Here is a 20,533-nt window from a genome sequence, read left to right on the forward strand (position 1 = left end):
GGCTGGCTGCAGACAGGAACTGGTGCAGGCAGGGCAGGAGGTGCGGCAGGGGTTGGCTGTGGGCAACTGGTGCAGGTACAGGGGGTACAGCCCATCCTGTATGGTGAGTGCCCCCTCCCCCTGCCTCCCCCACCAGGGTAGCAGTAGCAGCCCATGGCTCAGGAGCTATTTAAAGGGCCTGGGGCTCCCCTGCTTCCACTGCCCCAGCCCTGTAAATAGCTGCAGGAGCCCTGGGGAAGTGGTGGGGCTCCAGGGGCTATTTAAAGGACCAGGGCAGCAAAGGCATCTGGAGACACCCCCTCCCCCGCTACCCCAGGGCTCTGGGGGCTATTTAAAGAGCCTGCGGCTCCCCTGCTTCTACCACCCCAGCCCTGTAAATAGCCAAGGGAGCCCTGGGGAAGTGATGTGGCTTCAGCGACTATTTAAGGACCGGGGTGGCAGAGGCAGCTGGAGCCCCAGCCCTTTAAATAGCCCCCAAAGCCCCCCGCTACCCCAGGGCTCTGGGGTATTTAAAGGGCCCGGGGCTCCCCTTCTTCTACCACCCCAGCCCTTTAAATAGCCATGGGAACCCTGGGGAAGTGGTGGGGCTCCAGTGGCTATTTAAAGGGCCGGGGCAGTAAAAGCGACGGGAACCCCGGACTTTTTAAATATCCCCCAGAGCCCCACAGCCCTACCCCAGGGCTCCAGCAGTGGTGCTCTGGTGGCAATTTAAAGGGCCTGGGAGCCACAGGCCTTTTAAATTGCCCCCTGGGGAAGCTGGGCCACCCTGCTACAGCGCACTGGCTTTTGCCCATACACACAGAGATTTAAATGGCTCTGGGCTCCCCACCACTGCGGGCAGCTCAGAGCCTTTTGAATCCCGGCCGCGGCTGAGATTTAAATGGTTCTGGGCTCCCCACCGCTGCGAGCAGCCCAGAGCCCTATGAATCCCGGCCGCAGCTGAGATTTAAATGGCTCTGGGCTCCCACCAGTGCGGGCAGCCCAGAGCTTTTTGAATCCCGGCTGCGGCTGGGATTTAAAGAGCTCTGAGCTCCCCACCGCTGCGGGCAGCTCAGAGCCCTATGAATCCTGGCCGCGGCTGAGATTTAAATGGCTCTGGGCTCCCCGCTGCTGCAGGCAACCCAGAGCCCTATGAATCCCGGCCGCAGCTGAGATTTATATGGCTCTGGGCTCCCCACTGCTGCGGGCAGCCCAATTCCTTTTAAATCCCGGCTGCTGGGATTTAAAGAGCTCTGAGCTCCCTGCCGCTGCAGGCAGCCCAAAGCCCTATGAATCCCGGCCGCAGCTGAGATTTAAATGGCTCTGGGCTCCCCACCACTGCGGGCAGCGCAGAGCCTTTTGAATTCTGGCCACGGCTGGGATTTAAAGAGCTCTGAGCTCCCCGCCACTGCAGGCAGCGAAGAGCCTTTTGAATCCCGCCGCGGGCCGCACAGTGAGCCTCTGTGGGCCGCATGTTGTGCAGGCCTGTTTTATTGAACTAATTTCTGTTGTTGAGAGAGACAAGCTTTTGAGTTTACACAGAGCTCTGCTTCAGGTATGGGAAAGGTACTCAGAGTGTCACAGCTAAATACAAATCGTTAAGCATAAGGAGTTAACACAAGTTGCTAGAGACCATTCAAGGTGAAGTGGGCAGTTTATACTTCTGCAGTCATAGGACAGAGAAGGGTTAGTGGGTTACCGATTGTTGTAATGAGGCATAAACCTGATGTCTTTACTGAGTCCATGATTTTTAGTGTCTAGCAAAGTTATGAATTTAAGCTCCCAGACTCACCTTTTGAAAGTGTTGTTCGGGTTTCCTTTGTGGCCTGAGAGGTCAGAGATGAAGTGATCACTTTGTGAAAAGTGTTTGACCATGGGTGATATGGTGTTTTTGTCTTTTATCATTTTTCTGTGTAAGTTCATTCAAGAAAAATTGTGATCATCTCATTTCACCGACTGGATGAGGTACATCACATTATTGTGACAGGTATGTGTAAGACCCAGGGATCCTGAAATGTATGTGTGGGGGGGAGTGTGTTGATCATTGCAGCTGTGGAGTTATGTCTACTTATTTTGCATCATCAGTCATTACAGAGAGCAAGTGAGTAGCCTGTGCATCTGGAATGGTCCATTTTCTTGACAATGTTGGAGGGCTGTTAAATAATAACATTAGTTACCAAGTTGGGGCTGATCCTATTGTCTGCATGGTAAGTTCTCTTTTATTCAGTGTTAGTATATCCCATCACCAGGCTGCTGTGTATTACACTGATTATCTAAGTGTAATGGGCGTTGGTGAATTATGCTGGAATACTGAGGGATTTTTAAATGTAAGGTCAGGGGAAATAGATTGTGGTAGTTTTGATTAACTGACGTGTGGATAGTGAAGGTTCAAATGTGTATTTGCACCTATGCATGGGACCCAAAGTCATCTTTTACTTCTTGTTCTTCAAGCCAGTGGAAGCTAAAAACATTACTGAGGCAAGAAACAATCATAACTACTCTGATTAATGGAACAACAGATTAACATTAGCCATGAAAAGGCCAAATATTCAGCATCCTCTTCTGCATGCATTGGCTGTGCCTAACTAAACATGCAGCATTTGGAGTAAAAAAGTAACATTTTAACAGAGGACAGAGGAGATCCAAATGAAACAATCCTCCTTTGAGATGGGATCATTTTCTTCCATCTTTATCAGTCTCATGGAGTGGAGCTCTGTAACACTAAAACGACTCATTGATGACTGAAGTCCTAAAAACACAAAATGTAAAAATCAGCCAATGCATCCATATCACTAGGCAAATCTCACTTGTGCTCAGGTTTAGCACTCTTCTTGTCACATGAAACCAAATGCCCTAACAGGGCCCAATCCAATGTTCACTGAAATTGATGAAAATACTCCAATTGACTTTACTGAGTATTGTACAGAGCCTATATTGAACCTAATTATTACAAGGTGTTCGGGAGTGCAGATAAAGGCAAAATATATTGTGGTATCAGATGAAAAATTAAAATAATACAAGGTTCAAAGTACGTGGGTTACCCAGGGCATTTATCTAAAAGCATTGTCTCCTAAAACACAATCTCTATCATGAAAATTGTTTCAATAGACTTATTTTCCATTTTTGTTTTTCTGCTGAACTTTCACTTACCTGAATAAAGCTTTGTTTTCATTGTTGTTTTTTCTTCTGCTACTGGAATGCAGCCCTGATGACTCTGTCACTAAGTGGCTGAGTTGGTCTAAAGTTATCTCCTAATATCCCATCACAGCCTTCTAAAAGTTCTGCACCTTTAACGTGTGTCCTCAGTCTTCGAAACTCTTCTATCTGAAAAAGTAAAGAAATGACATGCAGAATATTTTAGATATTTTGTTCACTGTGTGGCCAATGGTCTAGCCTTAACTATAGTTGAAAGTGTGGTTTCAATGCCTAAATATCTGAGCACATAAATTCTCATAATCAAATAATTGTAGGTGGATAAATTAATTTGTACACAAAAACTGCATTTGCCTGGGCAAAATGAGTAGCAATTACAATAGATGTCAACCTATTCAACTGTGTGCATAACTTCCCAAATAGTTCTAGCTCAAACTACAGCTTGCTCTTGAAAAAGTGCTCGCCAAATATTTGGACATTCATACCTCTCCATGAAATTTTAGAAACTTCTTCTGAAAAATTAAACCAATAGATTAAAAACTGAACGTAACTGGGGGAGAAAATTAGTCAATGTCTGTATTTTTTAAATTGTTGGTATAACATGAATATGGTATTTTGAGCCAATTCTTTTTAAATAAGTGCCTACATTGTAACTGCAAAAAATAATTGCACATGCAGAACATGTAGCTGTGTGAGCAAAAAAAGATAGTGTGCACATATGCTTTTGAAAGCTAATCTCTGCATATTTTGTCACCACTTTTTTTAGAACATTTAGAGCGTATTCAGAGCCAGCCTTTGGGGCAGGCAATTGGTGCAGCCACCCTGACTGCCAGCATTTAGGGGTGCCAAATGATCACATTCAGGGATGCCAAATCCCTAGTGTGTTAGTTTTTTCTAGTTGTTGTGTTTTGCTTGTGCATTTTGGGTTGATGCAGGCGGGGCCACTGAAAACGTTTTCTGACATGGGCAACAAAGCACCTAAGGCCTGTCATGCAGATATTTCCCTATCTTGCATTTCATTCTAGATCACCTCCTATGTATGAAATAACACAACAGACAGGGGACCTCTTTCTGCTGTCACTTAGATGATGGTAAATCAGGGATAACTCCTTTAATAGCAGCATAAGTCCTCTGTGATATCAGAAATGGTGCCAGAGGGTGAGTTCATAGTGACATATCTTCATTTGTTAAGCATGAGACAAAAAGTAGTCTTGCAGCACTACTGAACCAGTGTGTGCACCTTGCTGCAATAGCACACTCTTTTTGACAGTTTGTTTTTAAAACAGGATTTTAAATTAATGCAAATCACACGTATTTTAAACAGAAAAGAACATAATAGTAGAAAGAAAGTAACATGAAAGAGTGATCTGTAAAATAATTAACCTTCATAGAAGAATTACATTTCTTTTATTTTCTTTGGCCTCTCACAGCTGAGATGTAAGGAAGACAGCTTGGACTGAAAAGATGAAAGGAGGGAAGAGTGGTGAGGCTCTTTTAGAATGCTTTTAAAGGTAGAGCTGTTGTATTAATTTAGCTGGAATACAGATGCCTATTCTTGAAGATTTTTTTTTTCTATTATTTTATGATTATTTAACTTGAACTGAAAATAAACACATTACAGGCCTGGAGACTGAAGAAACCTGCAGAAGTCAAGTGCTGGTAGAAGCAGTGAGCGGCTTTTCTGAAGGTGGCCTCTTCCAACAGAGCTGAACTGAATCAATAGTGGAATCGTCTGAAACCACTGTAGTTTGGGAAGAAGCATTTCACAAGAGCACAGCTTTTGTTTGATTTTCGGAGGCTTGGAGACTTCAAATAAAAACAAATCAAGCAGGAAAACGCCTTTCTGTAAAGCCAATATTTTGGAATTATCCACTGCTGCAACTTCAAATGTGCTGCAGTGTACACTGAGCTGAATCACTCACTTCCTGGAGGCTTTCCTCACAGAGCAGCTCCAACACCATTCAGTCAGGAGGGCAGGGTTCACCCCAGTTCCACATACTGAGTTCTGGGTCCCTATCACAAACCTTTGATCTGCAGAGGGTCAGAGCCATTGTACTGAGACACACTGTGCCTCTACACCAGCTTTGAAGCCCCACTGTCTGCCTGCCCAATTCCTGATAGCGTGGTTCCAGACAAGACACACTGCATGGGCTCTGCTAGCCATGGCTGTCCTCATGACCACTGAGGAAGTGGCTCTGTGGGAAAGATAATACAGGCTCAGACTCTATTACCTTTCCCAGATAACTTCCACGGGGAAGAGAAGGGAAACTGTGTAACCCATTGGCCCTGCCCCACCCAATGTGTAGTTTGCCACCCTCTGCCAACCTTCCCGTGCCTCTCCCCTCTCACAGACACCATCATTTGAAACATACTCTTCAAGGCCCTGCGGGGAAAAAGGATGTTTCGGTAGAGGTGGCTCCCTCTCCCAGCAAACACCCACTCCACCAGGGAGTGGGGAGATCCAGACACAGAGGGTTCCATCCATGTTCAGATCAAGGGTGCATGAGCTGACCTTTTGAATGGAATAAGAAGGCCTAATCCTGGTCCCACTAAAATCCATCCTAACACTCCCTTAGAATTCTATTGAGAACCAGTTCAAGCCCAAAATGTTAACTATATAGAAACCTAAACCAGATTAAAGCTCTTTGCTGTATTATAAACACTGTGTAGACATGGTTTATATCACAGTTGGTGACAAAAACACCATTAGCTTCTATTTTTCAGAATTTTGCATTAACATTTAGGTCAGATTTCCTGATTTCAGACTCTAAATTTTGCTTAATTTATGGTTTCTATTAAAAGGCTATTTTCTTCATAGCACAACACAAACCCAAGAATGTTTCCTCTGTGAAAATCAGATTTTCTTGGAAAATGGACCCATTATCACGTAGATTTTTTTTGTTTCCAGTTTTGCTTGAAAATTTCATGTACGTTAGTGACACATTCTCTGAAAACAGTCACTTTTTTCAGTAAACAAAATACTATGAATCACCCATAGTTCTTTAGTTTGCTGAACATATTTCCACACCAGTTCAGCCACAACCATATATGCCAGTGACTATTTATTTTCTTTTAAAATGATTCGGTACAAATGAGCTAGACAAAGGAGCTAGAGATCTAATCACTCAATTCAAAACTAGCTAACTCTGACAGTGAGTATAGTGGATTGACAGCTGCTCCCTGTATTACTGTTAGAAAGCCACATTCTGACTGGCTCAGAGGATGCAATTGTTCTGTGCTTCAGTGAACTACAAAACAAATTCTTTGTAAGTGTCTAGTTAGAAAAACAAATTGTCTAGCAAAATCTGAACAAGCTTTTCCCTATTTTTCGTTTCCTTTGGGAACATCATAAGCGGGAGAATACTCTTCTTATTACAATGTTATATTTCTGTAGTGCATAGGAATGTGCTTGGTGTCTTCCAAAACAAATTAAGACATTGTCCTTCCCCTTGAAATAAAGGTAACATGAGACAAGTGAGGGTCATAAACAGACAAGAGAAGGGAAGGGAGAAAGAAGGAAAAGGTTGACATTAGGAGGGAGCAGTTGTCCAGGCTGATCTTCTTCCTATTGACATCAGTGAAAAAACTCCAAGGGCCAGAGTGTGAACCTTTTGTCCCCACTGCTGAACAGTTACTGGCAAAAGCCATCCAGACTTCACTAAGGCCAGGTCCACACTACAGCGTTAAATCGATTTAAACAGCGTTAAATCGATTTAACGCTGTAACCATCCACACTACAAGGCACTTAAAATCGACTTTAAGGGGTCTTAAAATCGATTTCTGTACTCCAGCTAAACGAAAGGAGTAACCCTAAAATCGATATTACTAAATCGATTTAGGGTTAGTGTGGACGGATATCGAAGTTATTGGTCCTATTCTTTTACTGAGCTAATCAGAGTGCACCGCTCCAGAAATCGATGGTACCCTGGGACCATGGACGCATACCACCGAAGTAATGTGCCCTAGTGTGGACGCGTAAAATCGATTTTATAAAACCTGTTTTATAAAATCGATTTTACTAATATCGATTTAAAGCTGTAGTGTGGACGTAGGCTAAGACTGCTTGTGAAAACAACTGCACAGTCGGGCCCCAGTTGACTGCCAGTGGAGTAGGATCAAGCCCTAGCATCCTGATAGTTCTGTTCCTTGTTTGTTCTTTTGTTACTCAGGTAATTAATAAGTTCCAATCTCAGCTACCAAAATGACAAATATGTATTGGACCTGCTTCTCCTCTTACACTGGTGTAATCAGGAGTAACTCCACTGCAGTCAATGGAGTATAAAACTATCATAAGTAAGAGGAGAATCAGGCCAATTGGTTGGAATCCTTATCAGCCAATCACAATTAAGTCTAGATCAAACCAGTTTATACAAGAACTTCTCTACCATCTTTGCGCCCATATTAAGCAAAAATGAAAATGTGTTGGAATGTATAGGAATGGGAGATCTAAACTTATGTTACATAAACTTTATACCCTTCAACTGAGGTGATATTCCCTGAGCTGTTTAGGCCAAGTTAAGGCCTAATCCAACCAACAGTGCAGCTGAAAGATCTGGCCTACTAACACTAATCACTTTTCTTTCCTTTCTCTGCACATCATGTATTACTGCTTTCTTTCTTAAAGAAACCTGACTGAAAGTGAACTTGGTAATTGAGGTTAGAGGATGAGGCTGAACCACTGATTAATATAATGGCAGCATACTATGTTCCACATTAAGCTCTATCCCCTTCACAATACATCCTAGTATCTAGTTTGCTTTTTCAACCACTGCTGTGAATTTGTGTGTCTTCATTGTAGTAGCCATGACCTCTAGCCCTTTTTTTTTCTGTATGTTAACTAATGTGGAATCATTGGTGTGTAGATAGCTTAAATTGTGCCAGCCTTAAATTGTGCCACTAATTGCCTTAATTTGCCTATCATATACTGAATTACTCCATGGCTACCTAACAGGACACAGGGTTGCCTGAGCTAGTGACTTAGCGCAAAACTGGCCACCTATCGAGGTGAATAAGGGACAACTTAGTCCTTTTATTTTATCATGTGAATATCCTCTCTCATCTTGGTAGCAATATTTCTCCTAATAAATAACAAAATCTCCAGGAATTTCTCTGATGAAAAAAGAGATTTAGTCAACTTCTCTCCACAATAGCCCACAAAATCTATTAGCATTTTCAGTTGTGTACACTGTGTTCAAGGCTTTGTATTTACATACTAAAATATTTTATTAACTATCAGAAAATACAGAATATAGGCTAAAAATATCTAAGTAGTGTAAAGCAGAATGTCATTCAAGGCCTCAATCTCATAGCCACCATATTATTTGATGCATCTGAAGAAGTGTTTTTTTACCCACGAAAGCTTATGCCCAAATAAATCTGTTAGTCATTAAGGTGCCACTGGACTCCTCGTTGTTTTTGTGGATTCAGACTAACACGGCTACCCCTCTGATATTTGAGTATTGTTTTGTTTACATTCATATAAGACCTTTTAACACTATCATACTAGAATGGTTATAGCAGTTGACATAGATTAATACAGAGTACATTTTTCACAACAGTTATTCTGAGTCTGCTGATACCAACAGATGTGTTTTCATTCAATCAGTGCTAAACTGTCAGGAGACCCATCCTTTCAGCAAGAAAATATGTGTCAGACTCATGATTAGATATTTTTAAGTTACAGTCACTTAATTTAAAACTAAGTTTACTGGAAGCTAGTGCTTTTATTCTATGATCAATGAATTACATTGTTGAATTAACTTGTCATATTAAAACAAACACTGTCAACTTAAAATAAGTTGTGAACAAACACATTACTTGTGTTACAAGTAACACCTTAGATTATTAAAAGTGGGGGAAAAGAATTAAAAATCCAGTTTGTCACTGTTTATGCTCTTTTGTCTCTACTGTTTTGCCTTCTCTCAGCATGGACAATAAAAAATCAGTGCATTCATATTCTGTGTTATCGTTAGGTTCACCTTGCTCATTGCAGGTGTTCCTATGACTGGGTTTCAAACACTGCTGGGGAATATTTATGTGTTCAGCACCAACAGTTTTCTTTGTTATTTTTGTATTTATGTTGTGCAGAAAGGCTTATATGTATTATAAAAGCATATTTTTTTTAAAAATGGGCCAAATTTATATTGACTGTTCATTTGCCAACTTTTATTATGTAAGATTATGCAAAGAGTAAGATAAATTAAATATAGTCCAAAGTAATAGAGTTAACCTGCACTATTAACAATTTCATTCTCCAGGACACACTGTCTCCTAGTGTGTCTTTGTTCCTTTAATATCAAAAAGAAGTGATATTTGAAAGCTTTTGATTACAAAGGATTGAATTTCTTTAGCTCATTGATTTCTTGCTTTCACTTTAGTAAAGAATTATTTTAAATGCAGATGATAAATGATAACAACATTTGTTTCCATCTTTGACCTTTTCGTGCATTCACTGACTCAAAAGGTTTAACATTTTACTTGAAAAGCTATGTACAGATCTAATGGAATCTTCAAGAAAAACCAGGTATAGCATCCTGCTTTATATTTGCACACTATAACCTTTAGCTCAGAACCATATTCTTAGGTCACTTTAAGCACAGTTATTACCTGCAGTTGGGATACAGTCAATGGATATCGAAATAATATCCAGGTAACACTTTCACTGCAAGGTGGGATGGTAAGGGAGCCCTCATATACCCAATAATCACGTAGAAGAGGATCTGAAATTAAAAGGATAATTTAATGTTAATGTACTAATTAAGGAGTTTCTATTCACATATACACAGATTTTATTATAATAATTTATACTTAGTCTGTCCAAGAATCCAAAAACTGCTAAAATCCACAAAAATGGCTATTATTATCCCTATATTACAGATGTGAAAAACAAGGTTCAAAGAGTGTACATCCTCAGTCACACAGCAAATATATAACAGAGTGGAAAACTGATTCCAGATTTTTTGATTCCCTGGTCCTTTGCTCTAATCATTAGTAAGCGCTGCCTCCCTTAGGACTAGACTGTGCCTAACCCTGCCTGTATAAAAGGGAAGATGAAAGAATTAGTTCCTTTCTTGTAGCCTGGCCAGAGGAGATCAGACATAGTTTCATGATCTGATCCTGCAAGGAGCTCAGAGCTCTTTGCTGGATTGGGGTTTAAATTTCTTGTGCTCCCACAGTGAGAGGGCAAAGAGCTGCAACAGAAACCCCATGAGGAGGAGCAGATATGGCGAGGGCTGTAGTTATACACTCCCTCCATATCCACATGTGCACCTTGGCATCATGAGGAAGAACACTTTCTGCACCCTACAGTAAAGGTGCCACTGTAGGCATTCTCCTAGTTCTCCCGTAGGCATTGTTCCACTGCAAACATCTTCACCCTCACCCAACATGGGCACTGACTTAAAGCTACAATCCAGTCCTTAATTTTAGGCAGAGCTGGTAGGCAAAGGTCCTGTGGAAAAAACCAGTATGTGAGCATGTAATTAAGGACTGTACCATAATGCATATGCAATGGGGGGCTGAATTAAGGTTGCAATTGCAGCCTTAATTCTGGCATTTCCTGTCTTTTGAGTACTTGACTTTCCAACCTTAAAAATGTTCTTTTAAGGTAGTTTTGGGTCTGTACTGTGGAAAGAGACTGCCACAATGGCATGGAATTTGGCATGGAGGCAGTCCTTACAATGGAAGCTATGTTTTGAAGGAAATTGGTAGAACTGGTCAAAAAAGAGGTCAAATTTTCATGACACCCTGCAATGGGGTTGGTTATACTTATTTGTCTCTGTTGGTCTAAGACTTATTTGCTGTGTGACTTTGAGCAAGTCACTTAACTTCTCTGTTACCCATGTGTGATGTAGATATCCTAGCATTTGGGGCATTCTTTCCATTGATATCAAGCCCAACGGAGATGTGGGGATTAATTATCAGACGTTGGACAGTAGTTGTTTAGAAAAACAGCTCTGTATAGGGAATTACTCTCTGAAGTCTGGAGGAGTAGAGGGCACTGCACAAAGAAAACACACAACTTTCCTTCTAACCTGGGCCTAATGTCTCCCCAGAGCCAGCAGGGATGGGAGATTATCAAGCTGGCTGGCCAGAGAGTAGTGGATGCTGCACAATCTTAAAGGATATACTGGCATCCACACTTCCCAGGCACACTGTAATGCTCGGGGAAAAAATGTACCTCCACATTGTCCCAGGCTGGGTCTGTGCCTCCAGGGGATCAAAGAAGCCACTGATGTATATTGTGACTTCCTGTGAGTATCACAGTTGCTAGCTGCATGGCAGAGGCGATAATCTTGAAAACAATGATTCCACACGATAAGAAATATAATGGGTACTCAATGGATAAATTGCTGATAGCCAGACACAGTTCATTTCCACTATTGGTCAATGGAGCACCCACATCCAGATCTACAGAGAGTTTTGCTATTGATTCAGCTACATTAAAGCTGTTCTCCAGGAAAGAATGAGTTGCAACAGGATTTTATAAAGTGGCACAAGGCATTTGACTGTTCAGAACGCAACATATGTAACAGTACATCTACACTAGTAAGTAAAGGTTTGCTGTATTTGAAACAACACCTACCTGGTAATAAAGAGTTGGGATTAAAACAGGGTATTGTTTTGGACTTCCCCTGAAAAATCAATACAAATCCATCTCATCTCCAGTTCTCATTAAAAAAATGTAGAAGGGGAAAAAAGGAGCCTTTGAATGTTGCATCACAGTAAGCCTTGAATTGCTGTCCCTGTCAACCACTGATGACAGTCTCCACTGTATCATCATTACATTAGTCCTTGCAGCTATACAACCCTTTTCTTTCTTTCTTTATTTTATATTTTCTGTCCAAGGCTACCCAGCCCGTTTTTGTAGATCTTTGTTAGCTTAGTCTCTCCTTTTGGCATGGAGCCCTCTGCAAGGCCTTGATCCTGCAGTTCACTGCATTAGCTTCAGTGGGTTCCACATAGGTGAAGCTGCGTGAACTGAAGGACTGGCCCCTAACTGAGCTTCGTCCCAAGCAGCCTGTTTACTCCATTATTTCTAAGGGCAAAATTCTGCCCATAGATTTCTAATAGCAGGTGGCCTTTGAGATCCTGGATGACAACATGTACACCAAAGGACAGAGTTAACTGCACAATTGAAAATGTCTGATTTTCAAAAGTGAATTTCAAAGCTTTGGGGGGGGTTTGCAAAAAGGTGTTTTACACCAACATTAATGCTTTATAAATGTAAAAATTACCAGTGAGTGGGGGCGGGGAGGGGGAGAAAGGGTATTATCCCCTGGAGGAATATTTTGTTATACGTTGCATGTGGGTTTGTATTTAGTAGCAGATGGAGGGATCTCTGCAGTGGCTGTCTTGCTCAAGGGAAGGAGAAGCATTTTAAGGAAGATCCTTTTAATTGTTCTTTGTTTACATTTGATTTAATTTTTATTTTAAATTGGAAGCACCTAGAGATTATGAACAGGTACAGTAAAACTAATTAACTAAAAATGCGTTTTAAAACAAAGCATTTGAAAATCAATTCCCTCCTACATTTACATGCCAAATCCTGAGTTTCTGGATTTATATTTCTCACATCAAAATGCCTAACACAAATCCAATCCAAAGCCCATTGACTTCCACTGATTTCAGTGGGTTTAGATCAGCCCCACTGAGCAGGAAGTGTTGTGCTTCACTCTGTGATTTGGAAAGCTTATTAGAAAGACATGTAACACACCAATTCTAAGTATTAGCAAATATATTATCATAAACTTCTCATTAACTTCTTTTGATTATGGTTGGGTTGAAATTGAAGATGTGACTTTTGGGTGTGACACTTTATAATATAAGATTATGTTGATGTGCTTAGTGCAAATAAAATGTATGTATGCACAAAGCACGTATCATGCTGGCCCTCTGAATTCAGGAGTGAGCTTTCATGATCTTCCTATTTTTATCTGTCCTACCAACAGAGTATAAAGAGTTCTATACAATCTCTTGCTCTCTCTCTCAGACACACATGTACACAAACACACAATAATAGTTTGTAGAAATGAATGCTACACCTGGAGTACATGAGATATTGTTCAACTAAAACAACATTTAACATTCAGATTAATTAATAATAATACATAGTTCCTAAAATTCCTATACTTCTGTCTTTTCAGACCTATACAGTGCTTTTCATTCATCGATCTCAAAGCCTTTTATAATCATTATCCCCATTTTACAGATGGGGACAGTGAGGCAGGGAGCTCAAGTGTCTTGATTAAGTGGTCACAGAATAAATCAGTGTCAGAGCTGGGAAGAAAATCCAGATCCCCTGAATCCCATTCCAATGCCATATCTAATTCATTGACTCTCTTAACAGGGTTCCACTATGCTATAGCCATATTGCAGCTGTGATTTTTCCTGGGTGTTCGGTCTGCATATTCTGCTCTTGTATAACTTGAAACCTGGCAGGTTGGGGAATAGTGACACTGGGGTTCTCTGAACATTCAGCACAGATCTTTCTTGGTAGTTGATTTCACATTGACAAAGTATTGGTATCATTAAAAAAATCAATACTTGTGAACTGTTACCGGTATATGAGATTAAAACTTTCCCTGCAGTCAGAATAGGAAATAACTGTACTAATTGTGTGGGATTAATTTTTAAATGTTGACTTTTAATGGTGACCACTGTATTATGGCTCCCACATGATATCTTAGCGCAAACATTTCTGACACTGTACTATCTGCTTCAGTTTATTTTCTTTGTCATTCCCCCATTCAGTCCGTCTCTGTCAAGTATTTCTGTTTCCCTCAAACAATTCCTCACCTTGTACTGGATGTCCTGGAGAATTTCAGTTACGGCCTTTAGGCCTAAATGTTCCTTTCCTATCTGAAACATAACAAACAAAAAAGCAAACCCAAAAATGAACTTCACTGCTGTGTTGTTTCTGAAAACTAAGAGAGAGGTCAACAAGCCTGGCCAGTTCAGTGCTTATTTGTACACAACCTTGGATTAACCAACTATTCTGTTACAAACAAGAGGTACTATTCCCATCAGGGGCGGCTCTAGACATTTCGCCACCCCAAGCACAGCGTCACGCCGTGGGGGGCACTGTGCCAGTCGCCAGTCCCGTGGCTCCGGTGGACCTCCCGCAGGTGTGCCTGCGGAGGGTCCGCTGGTCCCGCGGCTCCACCGAAGCATATGTAGAAACAAATTTTTTAAATGAGAGATCCTGATTATTTAATGTAGTTTTAAAGTAGCCAAGTTGCATTGTAGAACCAGGATCTGATTCTAACCTGAGATATATACATATGCTCACACATACATGCACGCCTGCCATTGACTTCATTAAGAGCTGTATGCACATGTACATGGGCACAAATGCACTCAGATAGTTTACAAAATGTCATTGTTTAAATGCACTATGTTTCTGAGCTCGGTACATAAGCACTAATAGAACAGCCTGGGCATAATAATAAAAAAAAAAACCTACGGAATCCAAAACACACAATTTTCCCCCTCTGGAGAGGATGAGAGAAAGAACGAACCAATATGACCAATGTTATTCACATTGCTTAATGCCTTATTGCTGGGTGCTCAGATAATAAGATGGTGAAGGAGGTGTGAAAGTCCATACAGAATAGAATCACAGATTCATAGTTTCCTAGGACTAAAAAGAGGTGTGAAAGTCCATACAGAATAGAATCACAGATTCATAGTTTCCTAGGACTAAAAAGGACCATTCTGATCATCTAGTCAGACCTCCTGTATAACAAGGGCAATAGAATAAAATACAGGGAGCATTTTCAAAAGCACGTAAGTGATCTAGGAGCACAGGACCCATTGACTTCCAGTGAGACTCGTGCTCTTAAGTAGGTGATTTTGAAAATCCCTCCCTAAAAATCAGGAACACATAAAACTTCCTGGGCTTGATTTTGATGTAACCATGCCTCCTGATTTCAGCAGAGTTCTTCCTAACTCACACTATGCAGTGTGAGAGCAGAACAAGCGCTCCCTCACCACAGTGTTTTTACATTCATAAGAATGCTGACGAGACTGAAAGACCTAAAATTTGACTTTTTTTCTAATCTGCCAAATTTTTGTAAATGTCTGTGCATGGGTAGAATTGGAGTGCACAGGGAACTGGCACCAAGGCAGGAATAGTTGTTTTTTTTTAGAAAGCACCCAACACTTCAACTGACTAGTGGTGTTGGGGGTGTTAGGGCATGTATTTGTGCATATAGGTTTTTAGGAGGCAAAAAGTTTCAGTAGGAGTTTGAACCTCCAAGAAGCAATTATAAACAGCAGTGGCTTAAAAAAAAATCACTCTTTCTGTCTTTAACAGAAGTGAAAAGAAATGTGACAATTTGTTTTCTCACTGAACCTTTAATAAGTAGCATAAAGCAAACTATGATTTTTTTAGACAATTTTTAATTAGGTGGAGCCTTTCTTGGCTAATAAGAAAACACCATGGAATGCTTACGGCGAGAGATAGAAGTAGAAAAAAAAAAAGATATTGGTTACGTTTCAAAGATTTATTTAAGAATTGTATGTAACTTTGTAAGTGACTCCAAAGTTACCTCTGCTGGAATTAGAGGGTGACTTATATAAGCAATTATGACATAAGCCTGTAGGATATGAAGCTAAGAGAACTGAGAATTTCTAGCATTACTGTTTAACAATTCTATCTCAGTGCTGAGACTGTATCCAACGTACTTTTACATTCAAATAGAGGTAAACCTCAGAGGTGCTCAGAAGCTCATTATGGAATATGACTAATTAACAGTACAACTGTGGGAAAAAATCCATTTGATCTAAATGTGCATCATAACTCTCTTCCTCAGACCTCCTTAAATGGAATGGTTCACCATTTCTCATGACTAGGGTTAGGGGAAATTGATGCTTTGGGTTCACGGGGGTGCTGGGAATCAAAACTGGTTGGCTTTGTTCATAGGGTTCCCAGCTCTCGAAGACACTTACTGTCACTTAGAGTCAGGGAATCACCTGAACACCCAATTAACTCCCAGGGTCACCAACAAGCCACACAGGTCCTTTCTTTTTGACTTTTCAGGATGGGCTGCCCTGTGAGCACCATGACCCAGCATCTCCCCTTCCAATGTCTCTGAAGAGGGAAAGTCTCTCCCCACCTTATACTCCGTGCAGAGGCCACACTATGCTGGTGTCCTTGGGTCTAACACAAACTCTCTACAGGGTTACCCCCATTGGCAGCACTGGGGTCACAAAGTAAGGAGAGACTAATCCACACAACACCCCTCCCATCCCCATATCTCTCATGGCCTGCATAACAGGATTGGCCGAGAATGGAAGGGAGCAAACTTTAAGTGGACATAGTCCCTGAGAGCTCTAGGAGGCGTTGTATTCCAGAGGCACACTACTTCCTTCTGTTCCCACTGGAGGGGTGTGATTCCACAGCTGCCCCAGCACAGACCTGTGTTTTACTGCCACCATTTACAGGTAGCACCATGCTGCTGTCCACAACAGTTTAGGACAAGAAACTAAGGATTTCCTTTTCCAACTGAAACTTCAGGGTGAACTGATGTGGACAGGATGTAATTACCTCAGCGGAAATTTGGCCAGAACATCAGAGCTAACAGCCTATTTCTTATTAAGAGTGCTGTGGGACTTTTAACAAACAAAGAAGTGGCCAGCACTTCAGTTTTTATACAGCACCTGCTGCAGCACAGAACCACCTAGCACTGACTGAGTAAGAAGGCAGCGTGGCACCTTTTGAATTTCCTACACCACTTTCTGCTGCCACCTAAGTGTTTTTTAAAGGTATGGCATCCAAGTACCCACCCAGCCCACTGCTCTTTAGCTTATATGACATGACAAGGCTGCAGGACAAGTCAGTTAGATGGCATGTTTTCCATTCTTTAGTTACATTATTTTAAATATGTTGCTTTTAATCAAATATCATTTTAGTTACCATTTACACTGAAGATACGTGTAGACAAATCCTTGTTGTATTAGAATACAAGCACCTGTCGATTTCTTTTGTTTTCTGAAATCACTAACAGTAGAAAGTAGAAGGGGACTCTTTTATAGGGGCCAAATGATAACATGTGATCACCACAGTAAAATATTTACCTGCACAAACAGAGCAATGATAGCTATCCCGTGCTTCTTCCCCACTGCCTCATCAATACTGCTGTATAGTGTAGAGTTCCAGTGGATTAGATGGAGCTAAAACAAAATGATGCAGACAACGTCACCAGTAGTTAAAAGTTTCTGTGTACTTGAGAAACAGGAAGGTGATTTTAGCTAACAAAGCCAGCACATATTATAAAAGGTGGAATCCCATGATGACCATTATAAGTCCAGTAAGAAAGAAGGTACTGTTGATAACTTCCCCTCCTACTTTAACCACAGAAAGGATGCTTTGCATTCAGCTGCCAAGTATCCATGACAAAGGCATGGATCAATGTGGTAACAGTGCATTACAAATGGTGTACTTCCTCATTCTGAGGCACTGAAATAAACTCTGCAAACTCAACCCTTTGGCATGGCCTCCATCACTACCAGCTAGCTCTCTTCCAAGCCTCAAATTCATATTCGCCACATTAGAGTATGGCTGTGGACATGGATTTTCCTAACATTCATTTAATTGGCTGGCTGTGCCTTTTTGATAGTACATGTCTCGTGAACTACCACTGCAATGGTGAACCACTGGGAACTCAGCAATGAACAACAATCCCTCTCCTTCTCCCACCCCCCGACTCCCACTCATTGTATGTAATGGGTTGGGAAAAGGGGAAATGGGGAAAAGGTAAACACAGGCAGCATGACTGGGGAGAAGTAGAGACAGGCAGCTTGCAGGTGCAAGAGATGAAGGTATTGGTGGATAATAATCCATTATTGGTGGATAATAAGTGCCAATAAAAGCCTGTGGACATCCAGCTACTTTTAATCAGCTTCCCTGAATCAAGGCTTGAATTAGTAGCTGCACATGTAAACAGGAAGCAGTAGTCACTGGCTGATAAAAGGGAGGTCTTATTCTGGCAAACTGGTACAGCTGCCCAGCAAGAATTGGGAACCTCTGTCATAGAAGCAATTTGTTAATGAAAAGAAAGAAAGGGGAAGACTGACAGCTTTATATAGTCAATGGCAATATGCATTTCAAACAGCTGACTGTTTCCAGCATTAATGATAACATGTTATCTCCTTGGCTATGGCCCATAGCACTGGAGAGGTTTCCCCCACTCAAGCATGTGTGCATTTAAGTTTATCTAGGAGCAGCCATGGCACATTCCATGCAGATAAAACAGCTACAAAAAAACTAAATTTAATTCCCTGTCGTAAAATCAAGTGATCGATGTTTTGCACTGTTAGATGTTTGAGGGGTTAAAATGTCACCTGCATTTTTCCCAGTTTCACAAAAAATAGTTTTTAAAATAGAGTTTTTCTCTGTCTTACTATTTCTGCCTGGCACCCCCAAGCAGTGATAACTGCTCTCCACCCCTAGAGAGTTCTTTTAGATTGCTCAGCATCTCCGATGATCAAGCCCTCAGACTGCTGCTCATCCCTTATTTCAGCTCAGATGGAAACCAATCATAGGAATCTGATTATCATTCTGATTATCAATGAAGGATTTTTAAATGTACTGTTGCAAATTAAATTAGCATAATAGATCATTTTATTCATTCTGAACACAAATATTTGACATGATAAAGAAAACTACAAGCTAAGTTTCATTAGAAAGTCCACTTGCATTGAACAGTGCTAATATAAAAAACACTGACCCATAGCTACAGAAGTAATAGGCAAATAAATTACCAAGTAAAACAAGACACAGAACTAAGTTGTGTCCCTGTACGTCCTGCATTCATAAAACTTTACTTGGAAGCAAATAAATATGAAGGAGTAAATCAGTCTATTTGACATCTTGTTTAAGATTACTATTTAAATGGGTCCTTTTGTAACGTCGTTCTTTTCATACATTTGAAACTTTCATAAAATGACCTTTATTTCCATTTTCTCTTTTTAATATTAAGTGATTCTTTAAAAAGCGAAACAAAAAATCAAATAAAGACAATTTAGTACTAATGCAATCTCTAGGAAAAAGATGAACTAATACAATCCAATTAGTTTAGAAGGCAATGCTATACCTTAAATCAGACTATTTGTCCAAAATGCTACATTATTTGATTAGGCCGGAATTTGCAGATATTACTTTAGCCACTAGAGGGGGCTCATGCAGTCCCATGAACATAAAAAGCCCTGAAATTAACAAGGAAAAATCTACTTCCTACAAACAGGTCGGTACAGACACCCAAAAAAGAATAACATTCCAGTGACTGCAATTGTGATGGCAATGTCCTCGGTACTGCAGAAAACAATACCCCATATCACTGCTATTAATTTTATTTTAAATGTCAGCATAAACCTTTCCTTCTGGACAGTAACAATGGTCTTGAACGTTTAGAAAGCCCATTACTTTGACTAAATCAACAAGCAGATCTGAGCTAAAGCCACCATGACATTCAATGTGTTGTTACATTCAAAGAGGTAACATTTGTAATCTGACATTTTTCTGCATTCTGTCAGCAATGTTGCAACAAGTCGTTTTCTGAAGTTCTAAAAGGAAAATGCATGACTTGAGATTTTCCTCAATGAGGAGGGAGAATGTACGAGCCCCATATAGCACAACATCAGCACCCTTTACTTGTTGAGAGGCAGACTGGCCCTAGAGCAGGGTATAGGAGACCTGGGTTCTATTTCTGAAGCTGACCTGCTATGTACTGGGGAGCAAATTACTTCACTTCTCTGTGCCTTCCCGGCTGTGTCTTGCCTATCTGTTTAGATTATAAGCTCTTCAGGGCAGAGACTGTCCACTGCTATGAGTTTGTATGTTGTCCAGTACAATGGGACTCCAATCTCTGTGTAACACAACTGATAATTGTAGCTCCATTATTAAGAAAAATGTTAGTGATCAAATTTTGCTGTGGCCAGTCTACAAGGAGAAGCAGAAATCCTGTGAGGTGTGTCCTGTGCTCCAGAAATGCTAGTGGGGATTTGTGCTGTGAAGTGCACCTTGCTGCTGCTCTGACCTGGAGCAAAGCTCATGACTACCTGTTTCTAGCTAGCACATACAGTTAACCACAGGATGTATCGGCTGGCTGGAGAGCAGTCACGTCCCCACAGACTACTAACACTTGGAGAGGAAGTGCTGTGAGCTGACATGCTAGCATGCTATCTCTAGAGCTCTCCTTAGTACTATCAAAATATTCTGCCCTAAACTTTTCCAGGAGGGAAGAGGCTCCATATGCCTTTTCCTCGCCTCTTTCCCTCCCTTCTCTTCACTAGTTATGCATCAGTGTAGTAGACGTCAGTATTTAGTCCTAAAACATGAAGAGAAGTTAGACAAGAGAACAAACTGCCAAAGGGAGATGTGGAAATGTCCACACTGAAG

The 20,533-nt window shown here is 41.0% G+C and overlaps 1 protein-coding gene across 1 annotated transcript in view; it reads right to left on the minus strand.

Annotated features, from left to right (window-relative positions):
* Positions 1-1,595: 1,595 nt before the first annotated feature.
* The window catches only part of CA8 (carbonic anhydrase 8), a 49,831-nt gene continuing 30,893 nt past the window's right edge, over positions 1,596-20,533 (minus strand). The window contains exons 4-9 of the mRNA XM_030549571.1: positions 17,212-17,307; positions 13,930-13,992; positions 11,717-11,765; positions 9,739-9,851; positions 3,130-3,303; positions 1,596-2,728 (exon numbers count right to left, since the gene is read on the minus strand). Of these exons, the coding sequence (XP_030405431.1) occupies positions 3,169-3,303; positions 9,739-9,851; positions 11,717-11,765; positions 13,930-13,992; positions 17,212-17,307 (456 nt within the window). The 3' untranslated portion in view covers positions 1,596-2,728; positions 3,130-3,168. The remainder of the gene's footprint in view (positions 2,729-3,129; positions 3,304-9,738; positions 9,852-11,716; positions 11,766-13,929; positions 13,993-17,211; positions 17,308-20,533) is intronic.

This window comes from Gopherus evgoodei, chromosome 2 (assembly GCF_007399415.2).
Source record: "Gopherus evgoodei ecotype Sinaloan lineage chromosome 2, rGopEvg1_v1.p, whole genome shotgun sequence".
In the NCBI taxonomy this organism is placed as follows: domain Eukaryota; kingdom Metazoa; phylum Chordata; order Testudines; family Testudinidae; genus Gopherus; species Gopherus evgoodei.